Here is a 17,664-nt window from a genome sequence, read left to right on the forward strand (position 1 = left end):
AACAGGGACAGGAGCAGAGGGAACGGCCTCAGGCTGGGCCAGGGCAGCTCAGGGTGGGATTTTAGGGAAAATTCCTTCCTGGAAACGCTGCCCAGCCCTGGCACAGCTGCCCAGGGCAGGGGTGGAGTCCCCATCCCTGAGGGGATTTGACAGCCCTGTGCATGTGGCACTTGGGGACGTGGGTCAGTGCTGCCTTTGGTTTCGGGGGGAATGGTTGGATTCTGTCTCAGAGGATTTTACCAGCCTCAACAATTCCATGTGGGGGCCATGGCCAGCCCTGCCCAGCCCTGGGGATGCTCAGCTCAGCTCAGCTCTGCTCCCGGTGCCTTTGGGGCTCCCGCACTCGGGGTGGGACCCTGTCCCTGGGGCAGAGACCCTGCGGGACCCCCCTGCAGCAGCTCCAGTGTCCGGCACCGCTCTGCACCTTCTGTCCCCGCTGCTGCGTCCCTCCAGTGCCACCAGTGCCAGCCCCCCCATCCCTCCCCTTGTCCCCGCGGGCCCTGGGGGCGGGCAGGAGCCGATTTTGGGGACAGAGCTGAGGGTTCCCCTCCTTCCTGCACGCCGGGGGTGTCAGGATGTGCCCAGGCTGGCACAGGGGCCGTCCCCGTGTCCCGCTGTGGCCATGGCGGGCCCGTGCGGGCTGTGCCCGCCCCACGCTGCGTGACCCGCCCCGCACACGCGGGGACCGCCCCGGGGGTGGCGCTGGGGACGCGCCGGGGTCCCGCAGCCTCCCGGGGCCATGAAGGTGAAGGTGATCTCCGTGCTGGAGGACAACTACATGTACTTGGTGATCGAGGAGAGCACCCGGCACGCCCTGGCCGTGGACGCCGCGGTCCCCAAGCGGGTGAGCGGGTCCGGGGAGTGGCGGTGGCTCCATGGCCGGGTATCCGTGGGACATCCCCGGTCAGGGCAGAGCCCCCGTGTCCTGGCTGTGGCTGGGACCCCTGCCCTGCCTTGCCCTGCCCTGCCCGGGCTCCGCGGGGTCCCCGGGCCGTGCCGCGCCCGCAGCGAGCGGGATCCCCCCAGAGCCAGCCCTGGGCATAGTGACCCCATGGGCACCCCCCCTTTCCAGGGCCGCCGTGCCCCCCGTGCCGCTGTGCCCGCTGTCCCCGGTGCCAGCCCTCCGCTGTCGCGGGTTTTCAGCGTTCCGTGCTGACTCGGGCATTTCCTTCCTCCCGGAGCCGGAGCAGCTCCCGGCCCTGGGTGTTGAGCTGGCATCGGAGCCTCCTGGCAGCCGAGCGGGGCTGGCAGTGCCCTCGGCCAGGGTGGGTGGCACGGCCGCCGTGTCCCTGCCGCGGCGGTGGCACTGTGCTGTCCTCTGTGCCTTCCCTAAGAAAGCACCGGCCGAAAATGCCCCCATGGCCGTGGTGCCATGCCCCTGCTCCAGGCAGGGTCACGCCTTTGTCCCACCCTCAGCCGGTGGCTCCTCAGGGGGCGCTTTTGGGGGATCGCCCTGCCTGGTGGCACAGGGGACAGGTCACGGTGTGGGTGTGGGTGTGTGTCACCTCCCCTGCCCTCTCACCGCTGCTCTGGGTCCCTTTCAGCTGCTGGAGATCATCAGGAAGGAGGACGTGGTGCTCAGGGCCATCCTCACCACCCACCACCACTGGTAGGTGTGACCCGCTCGGGGTGGCCGTGTCCCCATGGGGACGGTGCCCAGTCCCAGTCCCAAACCCATTCCCAGTCCCAATCCCAGTCCGTGCTCTGCCCTAGGGACCACGCCAGGGGCAATGAGGAGCTGGCCCAGCTGCTGCCAGGCCTGCAGGTGTTCGGGGCTGACGAGCGCATCGGGGCCCTCACACACAGGGTCAGCCATGGCCAGGAGCTCTCGGTGAGAGCCTGCAGGGCTGGGGACACCGGGCATGGACCCACACACGGCTCCTGCTGCTGCATGGGGTGGTCCCTGCTGGGGGCCAGTGGGGAGTGCAATGGGGTGGTCACACTGTCCCCAGTGGGGTGGAGAATGGGGTGGTCACACTGTCCCCAGTGGGGTGGAGAATGGGGTGGTCACACTGTCCCCAGCAGGGTGGTCACACTGTCCCCAGTGGTCCCCAGTGGGGTTGGTGCTGCTGGGCCATGCTCAGCACTTGGTGTCCTGGGGTGGGTGCAGATGTGGCCCCACAGATTCCAGGACCCTCATCCCAATCCCAGCCTGTTTGGGGTTGTGCTGCAGGCTCTCACCCTCTCCTGGGGCTGGGTCCCAAATGCCATCAGAGCAGACACAGCTGGACCCACCCAGAGCCCCCTCAGATCTGTGGCCTGCTGGGCCCCAGGCAGGCGTGGGGAGGTCTGGGGGCTCTGTTTGTCCCCCTCAGGAGGACCCTGACCCTCTGTCCCCCCAGTTTGGGACCATCAGGGTGAGGTGTCTCTTCACGCCGTGCCACACCTCGGGCCACATGTGCTACTTCATGTGGGAGGACGATTCCCCGGATGCTCCCGCTCTGTTCTCAGGTACCCCCCTGCCCACGTGCCCCCCGTGGCTTTTGGGGACACACTCCCTGTGTGCTGCCTGTCCCCACACTCAGCACTGCTGGGGTGACCCAGGCACCCCCATTCCCAGCCCTGGGGCCCCTCGGTGCCCACCCCTGTCCCACAGGTGACACCCTGTTCGTGGGGGGCTGCGGGCAGTTCTTCGAGGGCACAGCGGAGCAGATGCACACCAACCTCACCCAGATCCTGGGCACCCTGCCCAAGGACACGGTGAGTGTCCCCTCCCAGCCTGGGGGGGCTCCTGGGGCTGGGAGGGGGCTCAGGGCAGGGATCTGGGGCTCAGGGCAGGGATCTGGGGCTCAGGGCAGGGATCTGGGCTGGGACAGGGATCTGGGGCTCAGGGCAGGGATCCTGGGCTCAGGGCAGGGATCTAGGGCTCAGGGCAGGGATCTGGGGCTGGGACCTGCCCTTGGAGAAGGTCTGATGCCCGCTGCCTCCTGCAGAAAATTTTCTGTGGCCACGAATGCACCGTCAGAAACCTGAAATTCGCCTTGAAGGTGGAGCCAGAGAATGAAGTGGTGAAGGAGAAGCTGGCGTGGGCCAAAGTAAGTGACGGTGCCCCCTGTGCCAGGGGGGCTGGGGTGTGGGATGGCAGTGGGACACCTTTGGACACCTTTGTTCCCCTGGCAGCAGAGGGATGATGAGGACCTGCCCACGGTGCCCTCCACGCTGCAGGAGGAGTTCCTGTACAACCCCTTCCTGCGGGTCACGTAAGCACTGTGGGCTCTGCCCCAAACCTGCTCCCAAAACCCTCCTGAACCAAACCTGCTCCCAAAACCCTCCTGAACCATCCCTGCTCCCAAAACCCTCCTGAACCATCCCTGCTCCCAAAACCCTGCTGGGAAATCCCAGCCCGGGGACAGGGGAGGCTGCCCAGACACGGGGTCACCCCAGAGCCACCGCAGAGCCCCCATGTGCCCCAGCAGAGCCAGCACAGGGTGGCAGTGCCCAGTGTCCATGTGTGCACTGTCCATCCCAGCACAGGGTGACAGTGTCCTGCTGTCCATCCCAGCACAGGGTGACAGTGTCCTGCTGTCCATGTGTCCATCCCAGCACAGGGTGGCAGTGTCCTGCTGTCCATCCCAGCACAGGGTGGCAGTGCCCACTGTCCTGCTGTCCATCCCAGCACAGGGTGGCAGTGCCCACTGTCCATGTGCCCATCCCAGCACAGGGTGGCAGTGCCCACTGTCCTGCTGTCCATCCCAGCACAGGGTGGCAGTGCCCACTGTCCATGTGTCCATCCCAGCACAGGGTGGCAGTGCCCACTGTCCATGTGTCCATCCCAGCACAGGGTGGCAGTGCCCCACTGTCCATCCCAGCACAGGGTGGCAGTGCCCACTGTCCGTGTGCCCCATTGCCCATGCCAGGCCAGGCGTGTCCCCGGTGTCCCCAGGGCTCACAGGGCTGTCCCCCTGCAGGGAGGAGGCCGTGCAGAGGTTCACAGGCAGGACAGACCCCGTGGAGGTGCTGAGGGCTCTGCGCTCCCACAGGGACAACTTCAAGAAGCCCAAGGAGAGGCCCAACCCCCAGGCCATGCTGGCCTTTCACTGGGGGCTCTTTGGGCCCTTCCTGGAGAAGAAGTGACAGCCCCGAGGTGCCAGGGCTCCCTCCTGGCTGGGCCCAGCTCAGCTTGGCTCCCAGCTGGATTTTGGGGCTGGATTTTCTCTTTCATCTGCTTGTGTGAGGCTGCTCTGCTCTGCTCTGCTCCCCCCTGGCTCCTGGGGTTCCTTGGGGCTGGGGTGCTGGCAGAGGGTCAGGCTTGGAGCAGGGGACAGTGCCAGTTTTGGGGAGCTGCCATGGAAGGAGCCAGGGCTGCTCAGGACTGTGGTGCTGTGCCCATGGAGCCCCTGCCTGCCCTGCATCCCCATCCAGGGCTGCTGTGATGTGGCTTTGGGACTCCTGGGAGCCCTCCTGGCCCTGCCTGTCCTGCTCCAGCCCCTCTGGCCTCGTGTCCTGCCTGATGGACACTGGGATGTCACTGGTAGCACCAGAACCCACCCAGCTCCAGCCCTGTGCTGACAAATCCCCCATCACAGCAGTTTGGGTGGGTTTTCCCTCTCTTTTTTCCCCGTTTTCCAGTAGGTCCCACAGGGATTTGTGGCCCAGTGGCTGCCCTGGGGAGCCCTTGGGGTGTCCAGGTGGAGCAGGGTCAGACCCAGCAGGGATTTCCCAAGGGGGGGCAGAGTTCAGGCAGCCAAGACCAAAGTGCTGCCAGGCATCCCTTTCTGCTTTTTGCTTTTTCCAAGACAAAAACTGGGAAACACTCGGTGCCAACTCCATGGACTTTGCCTTGTCAAGAGCCAGGGAGCAGCTGGGGCTCCACAGCCTCCACTTTGTGCAAAATCAGGGCTGTGTTTTATTTATTTTTATCTGAGAACGGAGCAGAGTTTTATTTGCAGCTGTGGGGAAGCACTTCACACCACTGAAGTCATTCCATTTTTTTTTTTTTTTTTTTTTTTTTTTTTTTTGTGAAGAAAATGAGTGTTTGATGGCAGCTCCCAGCACTGGGACAGAGCTGATTTCAGGGATTTTCATGTGTGGACTGTGACTTTCTTTGTTGCCACTGGAGTCTGGTTTGGGGCTTTTTCCTGTGCTACAAACCAAGTTGTATTTTGTTTTTTTGGTTTTTTTTTTTTTTTTTTTTCCTTTTATTAAGTTATAGTTTGTATTTACTTGGCATGGAAGGGGAAGGATTTATCCAGCTGCAAAAGCTCCCTTGGTACCAGGGCCTGCATTCCCCAGTTCCCATGAAATGCTGGATTGTGGATGTCCCCTTTGGGATTCTGTTTCCCCTGGGAGCAGGGATGCCCCTGTGGGTGTGAACCAAAGCTGGGGCAGATCCCAGCTCCTCTGGTGCCAGCCAGGGAGCCCAGGGTGCCCCTCTGGGTGTGTTGGTGACCTGGGAACTGGGCAAGTGACCCCAAGGGCAGATCCCTGGGCATTTCATTCCTCAGCTCATTCAGCCTCACTGCATTTTGTGCATTTCTGGGCTGGATGTGCTGAGTCCAGCCTGGAGCCCCTCCCTGGCCATTCCCTGCTTCAGCCAAATCCCTGCATGGCACAGGGAATTCTCTGGAAGCACCACTTTGCTCCTCAGGAAGGAAGGGAGGGGGCAGCAGGGGGACATTGATGCCTTAGAACACTGTGAGGTCATGAATGATCAGCAACAGCTGAAAAATGGAAAGCTTTTAATTAAAAACATGAAAATTCACCATTTGCTCTGTGGATTCATTGGAACAAAGTGCAGAGGAGGTTCTGGTTCCTGGCAGCCCCAAGGCCAGGGATTATTCTGTGGTAATTTCAGGATGTTATCCAGCTGTAAGTGCCTGTTTTGTCTGGATTTAGGGATATTATCCCTCAGGAAGTGGCTGCTGAGGGTGGGTAAATGTGACAATTCTGTCACTCCCTGCTGAGTGCTTCTTAGGAAGAAAACACACAGAAGGAACTGCCCTTGGTATAAATTATTATAATTTAAGGAAAAGGAATCACAGGGGTTTTGTCCAGCATTCACTCCAGTCCCTCTGCAGCCCCAGGGATGATCCCAGGCTTTGGATCTCCTCTCTGAGAGCACTGCAGGGCAGTGAGAGGGAGAGCTCCAGGCCTCAGGGGACCATTTCCAATGGGATGAGGCTGTTCCAGCAGGGGCAGGCACGGGCCTGAGTGCTGTGACAACCCAGCAAGGCCTGGGGGAGGAATATTGGGCTGAGACACAAAGCTCAGCCTGGAGCTGAGCTCTCAATCCTTGAGCTCCTCAGCTCTGGCAGCACTGGGGCTGTTCCACCAGCCTGGGACGTGTTTCTGCCTCTCCTGCTGTGTCCCTGTCACACTCTGGGGCTTATTCCATCACCTCAGATTTGGGGCTTATTCCATCACCTCAGATTTGGGGTTTATTCCCATCCCCTCCAGCTGGAGGAATGAGCACAGTGCCTTCCCCAGAGGCAGATTTGGGGTTTATTCCCATCCCATCCCCTCCAGCTGGAGGAATGAGCAGTGCCAGGCACTTTGCCAGAGGCAGGAGCTGCCCAGAGTCCCTGGAGGGTCAGTTCAGAAGGCACTGAGGCTCCCCTGGCAGGGCAGCTCTCACCATTTGATGCTGAGGGCAGAGCTGGCTCTCTCCACAGCGTGGTACTGCGTGTGCAGCACCTGCAGGGCCCTCTCTGAGCCCCAGCCCCCCAGCCAGTGCTCATAGAGCTCCCTCACAGCCTGGTTTTCCTCTGGCACCTCTGCCCTCAGGGATTCATACAACCTCTCCACCTGCTGCAGCTCCTCCTTGCTGGATTCCCCCTCCAGTTTGATCTGCCCTCCTCCATTCAGACAGCCTGGGGGGAAAAGAAAAACCAGAAATGAAGAACTTCAGCTGGGAAAACATCCTCAGAAACTCCAGGTCATTTATCCTGCTCCTGCAAACAGCTGCAGGGATGAAAACACCCAGAGATGGAGGTGCCCTCCCAGTTATCTGCCAGCAGCAGGGCCACAGGGCAGGGAGATGGGGGCTGGCTCCAGCTGGGGCTCTGCCTGCTCTTATCTCTTATCTGCTGCCCCAGGAGGGAGCCTGAGCCCAGCCCAGGTGAGCCCAGCCTTGCAGGCTGAGCTGCAGGAAAGGGAGAAGTGCCTGGGATGAGTTCTGGGGGCTGGCAGGGCCCTTGGGAAGGTGCAGTTCCCAGAGGCAGCAGGGAGGGGCCCCTCAGGGGGCTCAGGCTGGCCCTGCTCCCAAGGGAGCCAGCAGCAGCACAAGGAAAAGGGAAGCAAATATTGAATATTCCTCCACCAGCCACAGCAGCATTTTCTGTAAGTGTGATGGCAGGTTGGGGCAATTTCAGGGGGAAATCCCCTCAGGTACCAGAGCTCAGGAAATTCTCCTTAAAAGCAATTAATTAATTAATTATGAAAATGTTGTGTGCTGGAATTCAACTGCAATTCTTTAAATCCTGAGGAATTATTGGGATATATCCCCCCCTCCCCAAGCTGTGCTGGTGTGGCTGTCACAGCCCAAGGGGGTGAGGATTCTCCCTTTTCTCCTGTCTGGAATGCCCTGGAGCTCTCCCAGGCTGGAGTTGGGGCAGCCTCACCTGAGGGACAGGCCATGACCTCCACGTAGTGATAGGGGCACTTCCCTCTCTTGAGCTTCTGCACCAGGTTCTGGATGTTCCTGAACCCATAGGCCAGAGCAAAGTGGAGCAGGACCTGCCCATCCCTCTCCAGGGTCACCTCCTGGAAGTCCTTGTTCCTGAGGGAGCAGAGCACAGCAAGTGGCTTCTCCAAATCAGTTTCTATGTTAATCTTCAAAGGGCAAAACCCAAATTCTTTGTGAGTCTCACTGAAGAGCTGTCCCAGCTCTGGGCCATCCAAGGAAAACAGGAAGGAATTCCTTCCAGAGCCTTCCAGGATTGCTGGAGCCACCTGAGCAGAGTTTGCTGGAGGACACCTGTGCTGGATGAAGCCTGAAAAGCTCAGCACAGGGAGCCCCTCCCTGACAGACCTGAGATCCTTCAGCCAACATCAACTGGGGATTTTTGACTTCTCTGGATCATAAAACATGGGAACAAACCCTGACTGAGGATTCCAGATTTCTAAGGTTAGTGGGAATACCTGGTCCTGATAACAAAGTAAGTAATTTGATTTTTATCAAGTTTTTGAGACCGTTTTTTCTGCTTCTTAAACCAGGGAATCCTACAAAAAAATTGCTCATTAGGGATATAATTAATTCCAAAGGATACATTAAATTAGAACTGGGAAGCCAGAAGGAATCTCAGGTGGATGAGCCTCAATGCTCGAACTCAGTGATTGATTTTGTGTTTCACTACAGTTAAACAGAGCCCCAAAGCCCTCCCACAAGGTTTTTTGGGATCAATAATCAGTGACCAATGTTCCTGATTGGCCTGATCCAAGGTGAGGGATCCCAGCTCCACGACAGCTCTGCCTTTTCAATTACTCTAAAACTTTATAATTATTCTAAAAGTTATCAGTGGGAAAATCCACCAGGCCAAACTCCAGGGTGTGGCTGGAGAAGGGGCTGGAATTCTCCCTGGAATTGGCTGATTTATTTAACATTGGCTGATTATTGCTGAGCAGCCGATCTCAGCCTGGACGCGAACTTTACCATCGCAAAAAAAACCCCCAAAAACTCAACCCATCAACAAGGAGAGAATTGTTGAGAAAAACCCAGAGTTCTCAGTGGGATTGCAGCTCCTTACTTGAGAGGTCTGTAGTGGATGGAGGCCCCGTGGATGCCGAAGAGCTGGCGGGCAGCGTGGGTGAAGATGTGCTCCAGGAACCCCCCTGAGCCCCCGCCGCGGTGTGAGCTCAGCTCCTCTGCAGCCCTGCCGAGCCTGGGGGCACAGCAGCAGCAGCACCTCAGAGCCTGGGGGCACACACACAGCCCCAGGGGGCCCAGGGAGCCAAACTGCAGCTGCCCCCGAGCTCCAGCCTCTGCCCTGCTCCTGGCAATGAATGGTGCCATGGGGTGTGCCAGGGATGTGGCTGCTCCTGGAGCCCTGCAAGTGTCACAGGACAGGCGGGACAGGGCTGGGAGCAGCCTGGGATGGTTCAAGGGGTTGGGGTTGGATGGTGTTCAAATCCTTCCCACTCAAGCCATTCCAGATTCTCTAAATAATCCTCATTAATGGATGGATAACTCAGGGAGGAGCGGCCTGGAGCAGCCTGAGATAGTGGAAAGTATTGGGGTTGGATGGTTTTCAAGTCCTTCCCACTCAAGCCATTTCATATTCTCTAAAAAAATCATCATTAATTGATAGATAACTCAGGGAGGAGCAGCCTGGAGCAGCCTGGGACAGTGGAAGGGGTTGGATGGTTTTCATGTCCTTTCCACCCAAACCATTCCAGGATTCTCTAATTAATCCTCATTAATGGATGGATAACTCAGGGAGGAGCAGCCTGGGACAGTGGAAGGTTGTTGTTTGCACTGGGTGTTTTGGTAATTTGGTTTTCTTACAGAAGGTGTTGGGGTTTGATGGTTTTCAAGTCCTTCCCACCCAAGCCATTCCAGGATCCTCTAATTAATTAATCCTCATTAACTGATGGGTAACTCAGGGAGGGGCTGCTGCTGAACCTCTCTGCTGTTCCAGTGCCAGGAGCTCTGGGATATTCCCTTGCCCTGAGCACAGGCAGCTCTGGGTGCTCAGTGCAGAGCCAGCCCTGCTGTCACCCCAGACCCCAAAATGTGCAGCTGGCCCTGGAGCAGAAGTTCCTCCTCAGCTCAACCACCCCAGTCCCATCTGACACGTCCTAAATGTCATTTTTCACCAACAGCCTCCTGCAGATTAACTGGGTGACCTAAATATTTGTTATTTCTGCTTTCATTCTGGGATCTTTGCAGTGGCTCTGCTAAGGAGGAGCAACAGCTTCTGCTTCAGGAAATTTTTAGCACTGGGACAGATTCTTGTCCTTCCCAAAGCCTGCAGCAGCTTTTTGTGGGATGAAAGGAGCTGGAGTGATTGTCCAGTGGAAATTCACCACATTCTGTATAAGAAATGTTTTAACTCCAATTGTTCTGGTTCAAGTGACACAAGAAACCAAATCAAGGGCAAACACCCTTGTGTAAAACAGCAGGAAAAGGGGAATTCTGAACTCTCTGAATCCAGGAGGAAAGAGAATTCTGAACTCCCTAAATCCTGGAGGAAAAGGAACACAAAAAGGGGAATTCTGAACTCCCTAAATCCTGGAGGAAAGAGAACATGATTGAAATGGGATTTTGCTCTTACATGGTGTCCAGGGGAGAAGGATCTACATCTGACAGGGACACTCCTTCTTGCTCCAGCAGCTTCAGCACTTCCCCTAGGGCAGAACCAGGCACAAAGAGTTCTTATTTTTGGGATACAGGCAAACAAACCCCACAGAGTACTCCCTAAACTGCACCTGCATTTTACCAGGGCATGACTTGCCCTATTAAATGTAAATATAGATCAATACCCAACCTCTGTCACAGACAAAGGGTTAGTGAAGCCAGGGAACACTGCAAGGCTCCCAGAATTTGCTGGAATTGGGAATCTCCTGTGGCTCTCTTACCTGTGGTGATGACACAATCCACATCCCTGGTCTGGTATTCCTGGTTGAAGAAGTCTGGCCTGGAGGCCTCCAGCTTTTTGTCATAGCAGGGCATGACAGTGACGTGGTAGATCCTGTCAGGGGGCAGGTGCTGCAAGGGAGACAAGGCTGGGGCAGCCCAAATCCCCCTGGCCCCAGGGAGTGCATTCCAGGAGCAAAGGAGTGGGGGAAATGATGCCACTGTGCCTACTATGAATGAGTATTTGTGTTTTTAAATATTTAAATATTTGTGAGTCAATGAAATGATTTCTCTCCTAAAGCCAATTTTAGCTGCAGGCAGTGTCAGCAGTCAGGGACCTTCAGAGGTTTCAGGGAATCCTGGAATGGTTTGGGTTGGGAAGGACCTTAAACCCCAACACCTCCCACTGTCCCAGGCTGCTCCAAGCCCTGCCCAGCCTGGCCTTGGACATTCCAGGGATCCAGGGGCAGCCCCAGCTGCTCTGGGAATTCCATCCCATCCCCTCCCCACCCTCCCAGGCAGGAATTCCTTCCCAACACCATCCAACCCCGTGTCCTGGCAGCCCAGGCCTTTGGGAATAATCTCTTTCCATCCCTCCTGAGGCTCCCTTCAGCTGCTGGAAGTTTCCCTCACTCTGGTGCAATGATCCAAGGTCAGGCAGAGAAGCCAATAATCCCTAATTAAGGCATTAGGGAATAAACTTCCTCCCTGCTCCCAAAGCTCAGCCCCTCAGGGCTTGATCTGGAATCCCACAAAACCTCAGGATCATCCAAGCAATGAACACAGGCTGAGCAATCAGGTCACTGACCCTGGGCCACTCTTTCAGTCTCTTGTGCCAAACATTGCCAGAAATTGCCAATTTTTGTCCCAAATCTGCAGCTGCCTCATGCAAGTGTCCCAGGCAGTAATCCCCCCAAGAAATCCCAGTGGGTGCTGCAGCCCCTTGCTGGCTGTGGGGATCTCCAGCTCCCAGCTGGGAAGATTCCAGGGGTTCCAGGCTGAGGACAGCAGCAGAACATGAGGCTGGGAATGAGGGATCACTTTGGATCTGCACCTAAGCCCCCACTGCAGCCTTGGCTTGGGTCACTTCTTTGAAATTATTCACCAAATTTAAACAACAATGGCACAAAGACACTGAAAATAAGGTTCCTCAGCTCTCCCAAATAATTCAGAGGCTTTAATTTAATTAGCCCATGCTCAGTGTTCTACTCTAATTACTACTCATTAGCTAAGGCAGAAGTGAGGAAGATTTCTGCCTTCTGCAAGGCAATACTGACCCTTAAATGTGCATTACACAGCAAATTTATAAATAATCAGCCTGAAGTGTTGAATTGGAGGAGTTCTGCAGTGAGAAGAGCATTTTTAGAGCTGTACCTGCTGCTCTGCAAAGTAGCCCTTGACCAGGGAGCCCATGACCTGCTGGGGGGATTTGGTGGTGCTGATGTGGGGGATGATGAAGCTGCCATGGGTTTTCTCTGCATAGCAGATCCAGCCTGCAAGGAACATCACCCAGAAATACAATTAAAAAACAAGAACAGGCCTTCACTCTGCCCATTCTCCCCAAACCCCGGGTTTAGTGCCATTCTCAGCCTCAGCTCAGCACAAAAAGCAAAGCAAGTGTCAGCCCAGATTGATTTTAAGGTGTCTCTCCACTGCTTTAGCACCAAAATCTGTGCTGTGAGGAGAATCATGCTGCAGGTAAGAACATCCATCTGCAGCTTTCTGAGCAGCTGCTGGATTGGGGATTGCAGCTGGAGCTGCAGGCATACCTGGGCAGGCAGAGGCCAGCATGGGCAGGGCCTTTTTGTCCTCTGCTTGTCTCTGGAAGCGCCTCACAAACTCCTGCTGGCTCTCCAGGAGGCTGAAGTTCCTGGAGAAGGTTGTGTCAAACACGTGGTGCACACCTGGGCAGGACAGCAGCTGGGTTAAAAACCTCAGCATACAGCAAAATACAGCAAAAAAATACTCCCACTTCAACCAGGGGCAAGCTCAGGCACAGGTGCAGGGCCCTGCAGTTGGCAGGGGAAGAGGAGGAAAGGTGACAGGAGAGGTGGAAATGTAAAATGTTAAATTGTTTTCAGTGGTTCTTTACAGGTTTTATGGACTGTGGAATGGTTTGGGGTGGAAAGAGCCTCAAAGCTCAGCCAGTTCCACAGGCAGGGGCATCTCCCACTATCCCAGGGTGATCCAAGCTGGCCCTGGACACTTCCAGGGATCCAGGAGCAGCCTCAGCTTCTCTGGGAATCTGTGCCAGGGCCTGCCCACCCTCCCAGCCAGGAATTCCTTCCCAACATGGCATCTGTCCCTGCCCTCTGGCAGTTTAAATCCCTTCCCTTGCCCTCCTACCCTTCCAAAAAAATCCCTGCCCCTCCTTTTCCCAAGCTTTCCTCCCCTCTCTCCAAGCTCATCGTGGGACTGGAATTTTGGCCAGCCTGGAATCCCTGTGGGGGTTAAATCCCTTTAACCTGTGCTCAGCCCAGAGAGCAGGAAAGCCCACACTTGCCTAAGCCCTTGAGGAAGGTGGTCAGCTTCTGGGCTGTCTCCAGCAGCCCCAGTTTGCACCTTGCAGCCAGGGAGGCTCTGGACTGGGGGGACACAGAAACCACCACCAGCTTCTGCTCGTGGGCAGCAGCAGCCTGGAAAACAGCAAACAACCCCAAAGTGGCAGAGCTGGCAGCACCACAGAGCTCCCCAGGCTCACCCTGAGGCAGGAATTGACACCAAACCCTTGAAAAATGAGAATAAACCCCAAAGTGGCAGAGCTGGCAGCACCACAGAGCTCCTCAGGCTCACCCTCACAACTTTAAAAATGAGAAGCAGCCCCAGGAGTGCAGTGGGGTCTCGGAGGGCTCAGGAATTCCCTTTTCCTGTGGATTTTCCCCCTTTTCCTGCAGGGTGAGTGGGACCCACCTTGTTGAGGGCCAGCACCTTGCAGAGCTCCCCGTGGCTCTGCTGGCTCACCAGGACACTCTCAGCTGAGGTGATGCAGCCACTGCAGGCCAGGCAATCATTCAGGGTGATCTTGGCCTTCTCCAGCTTTTGGGCTTCCCCATCCTACAAAAAAAAAACAACAAAAAACCAAAAAACCCAGAGCAGGCTCAGTTCTGACCCCAGAAATTAAGGAGGAGCTTCCCCACTTTGTTACAAATAATGATGTTGTTCTTTTGATTTTTACATCTTTATTTTAATGAGATGAGGACAAAGCCACCTGAATTTGGCTGCTTTTAATGAGATTATTTGGCACAGCAAAGGGGATTTCATCCCAGACACTGGAAGGGAAAATTTCCCTTCTATCTGCCCTGAATAATGTGAATTTCCCAAGAGATTCTCCTCTAATCATCACTCCTCAGTAAAGCCAGGAATAGACCAGGAAATGAGGCACTATTAACATTTTAAAATAAGGAACCAGGCTCCTTTGGAAGTGCTGTGCCCTCCTTTTTTTAAATCAAAATCTGCCTCAAGTTCCAAGCTCCATTCCCAGAGGGATTCCCAGCCTGGTTAACTGAGCAGTGCCAACTTCTTTTGGTGAAAATAGGAAAAATTCAGCCTGAATTCTGGAAGCTTCTGAATTCCTCAAGCTTTTAAAGAAATAATTTGAAATATTATTTTTTAAAAATCAAACACAATTTATTAAAAATATCTTGATTAAATCTCTGAGTGAGCACAAGGACATTGTTACAACCAACCTGGAACTGCCAATCCTTAAATATTGATAAAATAAATAAACTTTTCATCTTATCTGTTCTCTTATGAAAACCATCACCAATTAACAGCAGTATTTCAGAGTATAAAAAACTGGAATAAATTGGAATTACTAATTATAAAATGACTGCTTAGAAAAGAATTTATAAATTAAAATGCTGATAAATTGAAGTTTAATACAATCTCAGCTTATCTGCTCTTATATTAATAATCAGTAATTAATGCCAGCGTTTCAGAGCATAAAAGTGGCACAAAATTGGAATTATTGATTATAAATTAAAAAGGAAAAAAAGCCAGGAATGCTGACAGCACCTCTTTGAGGCATTAAATGGATGTAGATAATTAAATTACTTAAAGTACACTGATTTTTCTGGGTTTTTTCCAGTGAACAAAGACCCCACGTACCTGATTGACCTGGAAATAGCTTCCATCAGCTTCAATTCTGATCTTGGCTGCTGCTTTTCCAGGCTTTTTGTCCACTTTGACAGGCTTGATGCATTCCTGAAAGAGCAGCAGAACCTGGAGGTGAGGAGCTGAGCAAGGCAGAGGGGATTGATAAAAAATCAACATTGAGGATTGGATGAAAAATAAATATGGGGGATTGAATAAAAATAAATATTAGGGAATTGGATAAAAAAATAAATATAGGGGATTGGATAAAAAATAAATATTGGGGATTGGATAAAAAATAAATATAGGGGATTGGATAAAAAATAAATATCGGGGATTGATAAATAAATATTGGGGATTGATAAATAAATATAGGGGATTCAATAAAAATCAATATTGGGGATTGGATAAAAAAATATTGGGGACTGAATAAAAATAAATATAGGGGATTGAATAAAAATAAATATAGGGGATTCAATAAAGAATAAATATAGAGGATTCAATAAAAATAACTATAGGGATTGAATAAAAAATAAATACAGGGATTGAATAAAAATAAATATAGGGATTGAATAAAAAATAAATATAGGGATTGAATAAAAATATAGGGGATTCAATAAAAAATAAATATTAGGAGTTAAATTTTAAAAAATAGGGGATTGAATAAAAAAATAAATATAGGAGATTAGATAAAAAATAATTATAGGGGATTAAAAAATTTGGGAATTAAATTAAAAAAATAGGGGATTAAATAAAAAATAAATCTAGGGGATTGAATAAAAAATAAAGAACTTAAGGGATCAAAGAGTAGCTCTGGATCCTGCCCCTCAATCCAGGCTGGAATTTCCCCGAGTTTCTCTCAGCCCTGCCAGAGGGATGTGGGGCAGAGGCTGTGTCCTGCTCACCCCCTGGGAACAGGAGGAACAATTCTCCAGCATCATCCCAGCCCAGCCCAGCTCTGCTGCTCCTCAGCAGCTCTGGGTCTGTGGCAGGAACAGCCATCCCTTCCTCCTCCTCCTCCTCCTCCTGCTGCTGCCCAGGTCCCAGCTCAGCTGCAGGGAGGTGCCAGTGCCCAGCCCAGCTGCCTTTGGGGACAGAAGGGCTCAGTGCCACCCTGCCCTGGTGCCCCAGCACGAGTCCCAGGGGGTTTCTGGATTTTATCCTGATTTTATCCTGATTTAAGTGCTCAGGCACCCCTGACTCCATGTCCTGCTCCTCCTCTGAGGCTCCCCTAAACGAATCCCGCGGCAGGAACCCCTCACTCAGATCCTTCACTCAGAACAAAGGCAGGGCTGGTTTTTCCCGGAGGAATTCCCTTACAAACCCAAACCCAGGGAAAATTCACCGTTTTGGGGTTTGCTATTGCCCTGCCCATAGTCCCAGCTCGGTTCTTCAGCCGTGCTTCTCAGCAAACAGAGGACATAAATCTGGATATAATCCTGGATATAAATCCTGGATATGAATCTGGATATGAATCCAGGTATGGATCCTGGGCATGAATCTGGATCTAAATCGTGGATCTAAATCCTGGGTATGAATTCTGGATATAAATCTGGATATGAATCCTGGATGTGAATTTGGATACAAATCCTGGGTAAGAATCTGGATACAAATCCAGGACTGACATCTCGGGTGTGACCCCACAGTGACTCACAGTGTCCCAGTGACCCCACAGTGACCCCACGGTGTCCCACAGTGTCCCCGCGGTGTCCCCGCGCCCTGCCCCGGCCCTGTGGCTGGATCAACTCCCAGCCCTCATTTCCCCCCAGCAGCGGGAGGGGTTTGATGGCCGGACACGGCCCCGTGCGGCGACACCGAGGGGCAGAGGCTGAGGTGGCACCGCCGCCTCCCCTCAGGGCCCACCCCGGGAGTCCCCGCGGGTCCCCGGCGCTGTCACCTGCGAGGGGGCGATGAAATCGTCCAGATCCGTCAGCTGCAGCACCCCGCTGAAGCGCGCCGCCATGGCTGCCGCAAAGCGAGCCGTGTGTCGTGACACGGGACTGCCACACCGCCGGAAAGCGAGCCGTGTGTCGTGACACGGGACTGCCACACCGCCGGAAAGCGAGCCGTGTGTCGTGACACGGGACTACAGCACCAACGGAAAGCGAGCTGTGTGTCGTGACACGGGACTACAGCACCAATGGAAAGCGAGCTGTGTGTCGTGACACGGGACTGCCACACCGCCGGAAAGCGAGCCGTGTGTCGTGACACGGGACTACAGCACCAACGGAAAGCGAGCTGTGTGTCGTGACACGGGACTACAGCAACGCCGCCAAGCGAGCTGTGTGTCGTGACACGGGACTGCCACACTGCCGGAAAGCGAGCCGTGTGTCGTGACACGGGACTACAGCACGGCCAGAAAGCGAGCCGTGTGTCGTGACACGGGACTACAGCACCACTGCAAGGCGAGCTGCGTGTTGTGACACGGGACTACAGCACCGCCGCCAACCGAGCCGTGTGTCGTGACGTGGGACTACAGCACCGCTGGAAAGCGAGCTGTGTGTTGTGACATGGGACTACAGCACCAGTGCAAAGCAAGCCACGTGTCGTGACAAGGGATGGCCACACTGGCGCAAAGCGAGCCGCATGTCGTGACACGGGACTACAGCACCGTCACAAGGCAAACCGCGTGTCGTGACACGGGACTACAGCACTGCCGCCAAGCGAGCCGCGTGTCGTGACACGGGACTACAGCACCGCCACAAAGTGAACAGCAGCACTGACTGTCGTAAAAGCGCTCGCAATCACAATATGTTTTTTATTTTTGCTCTGTAAATATCAACTTTTTGGAATAAACTGATACTGTATAAGGTCTTTTGGCGTTATAAGCAAATAAAAAAGTGTCAGCGCTAGGAAAATTTGGTGTAATTCCTCTTCTTTCAGGCGCTGGGGGGTGTTGAGAATCTCCTGCCTCAAGGGGATCTGAAAATTAAATTAAAAAAAAAAAAAAAAAGGTACAAAATGAGGTGAATTCCCTGCAGCTGCTGGGCCCAGCCAGGTGCTCAGAGGGTGCTTAAGGAGCACATTTAGGATGGGGAACATTTGGGGTTTTGGCAGAG

At 54.0% G+C, this 17,664-nt stretch overlaps 2 protein-coding genes across 9 annotated transcripts; one reads left to right on the plus strand and one right to left on the minus strand.

Moving 5' to 3' along the window:
* Window positions 1-61: 61 nt before the first annotated feature.
* Window positions 62-5,701, plus strand: HAGHL (hydroxyacylglutathione hydrolase like). 6 transcript variants are annotated; one of them, XM_071444879.1, is made up of 8 exons: window positions 672-844; window positions 1,545-1,609; window positions 1,714-1,831; window positions 2,316-2,451; window positions 2,561-2,700; window positions 2,934-3,035; window positions 3,121-3,200; window positions 3,909-5,701. In XM_071444879.1, the coding sequence occupies exons 1-8, from the start codon at window positions 740-742 to the stop codon at window positions 4,072-4,074; spliced, it is 912 nt and encodes a 303-aa protein (XP_071300980.1). In that variant the 5' UTR covers window positions 672-739; the 3' UTR covers window positions 4,075-5,701. The 6 variants fall into 6 exon arrangements, with proteins under 6 accessions (XP_071300979.1, XP_071300977.1, XP_071300978.1 ...); XM_071444880.1 differs by having other exon boundaries at window positions 674-844; window positions 2,343-2,451; XM_071444881.1 differs by having other exon boundaries at window positions 677-844; window positions 2,343-2,451; window positions 2,597-2,700.
* CIAO3 (cytosolic iron-sulfur assembly component 3) lies at window positions 5,662-17,047 on the minus strand. 3 transcript variants are annotated; one of them, XM_071444873.1, is made up of 11 exons: window positions 16,503-17,047; window positions 14,621-14,716; window positions 13,424-13,567; window positions 13,017-13,149; window positions 12,283-12,417; window positions 11,888-12,006; window positions 10,516-10,645; window positions 10,212-10,284; window positions 8,685-8,819; window positions 7,560-7,717; window positions 5,662-6,809 (listed from the first exon to the last, which is right to left on the minus strand). In XM_071444873.1, exons 1-11 carry the CDS (start codon window positions 16,566-16,568, stop codon window positions 6,571-6,573), a joined length of 1,428 nt encoding a protein of 475 aa, XP_071300974.1. In that variant the 5' UTR covers window positions 16,569-17,047; the 3' UTR covers window positions 5,662-6,570. The 3 variants fall into 3 exon arrangements, with proteins under 3 accessions (XP_071300974.1, XP_071300973.1, XP_071300976.1); XM_071444872.1 differs by lacking the exon at window positions 16,503-17,047 and having other exon boundaries at window positions 14,621-16,031; XM_071444875.1 differs by lacking the exons at window positions 8,685-8,819; window positions 16,503-17,047 and having other exon boundaries at window positions 14,621-16,033.
* Window positions 17,048-17,664: the final 617 nt, after the last annotated feature.

The sequence above is a fragment of the Agelaius tricolor genome, unplaced genomic scaffold (genome assembly GCF_023055355.1).
Source record: "Agelaius tricolor isolate 1412-34295 unplaced genomic scaffold, bAgeTri1.0.p SCAF_19, whole genome shotgun sequence".
In the NCBI taxonomy this organism is placed as follows: domain Eukaryota; kingdom Metazoa; phylum Chordata; class Aves; order Passeriformes; family Icteridae; genus Agelaius; species Agelaius tricolor.

What these genes read in the sequence shown, in the direction of transcription:
- HAGHL (XM_071444876.1), top strand. Translation starts at nt 211, where the DNA reads ATGGTTGGATTCTGTCTCAGAGGATTTTACCAGCCTCAACAATTCCAT. An exon ending in ACGCCGCGGTCCCCAAGCGG is followed by an intron (nt 845 to 1,544) that starts GTGAGCGGGTCC and finishes GGTCCCTTTCAG; the next exon opens with CTGCTGGAGATCATCAGGAA. An exon ending in TGCTCCCGCTCTGTTCTCAG is followed by an intron (nt 2,452 to 2,560) that starts GTACCCCCCTGC and finishes CCCCATTCCCAG; the next exon opens with CCCTGGGGCCCCTCGGTGCC.
- CIAO3 (XM_071444872.1), bottom strand. Translation starts at nt 14,785, where the DNA reads ATGTTGATTTTTTATCAATCCCCTCTGCCTTGCTCAGCTCCTCACCTC. An exon ending in AGGTGCTGGCCCTCAACAAG is followed by an intron (nt 13,150 to 13,423) that starts GTGGGTCCCACT and finishes GCTGTTTTCCAG; the next exon opens with GCTGCTGCTGCCCACGAGCA. An exon ending in GCTACTTTGCAGAGCAGCAG is followed by an intron (nt 10,646 to 11,887) that starts GTACAGCTCTAA and finishes TCTCCCTTGCAG; the next exon opens with CACCTGCCCCCTGACAGGAT.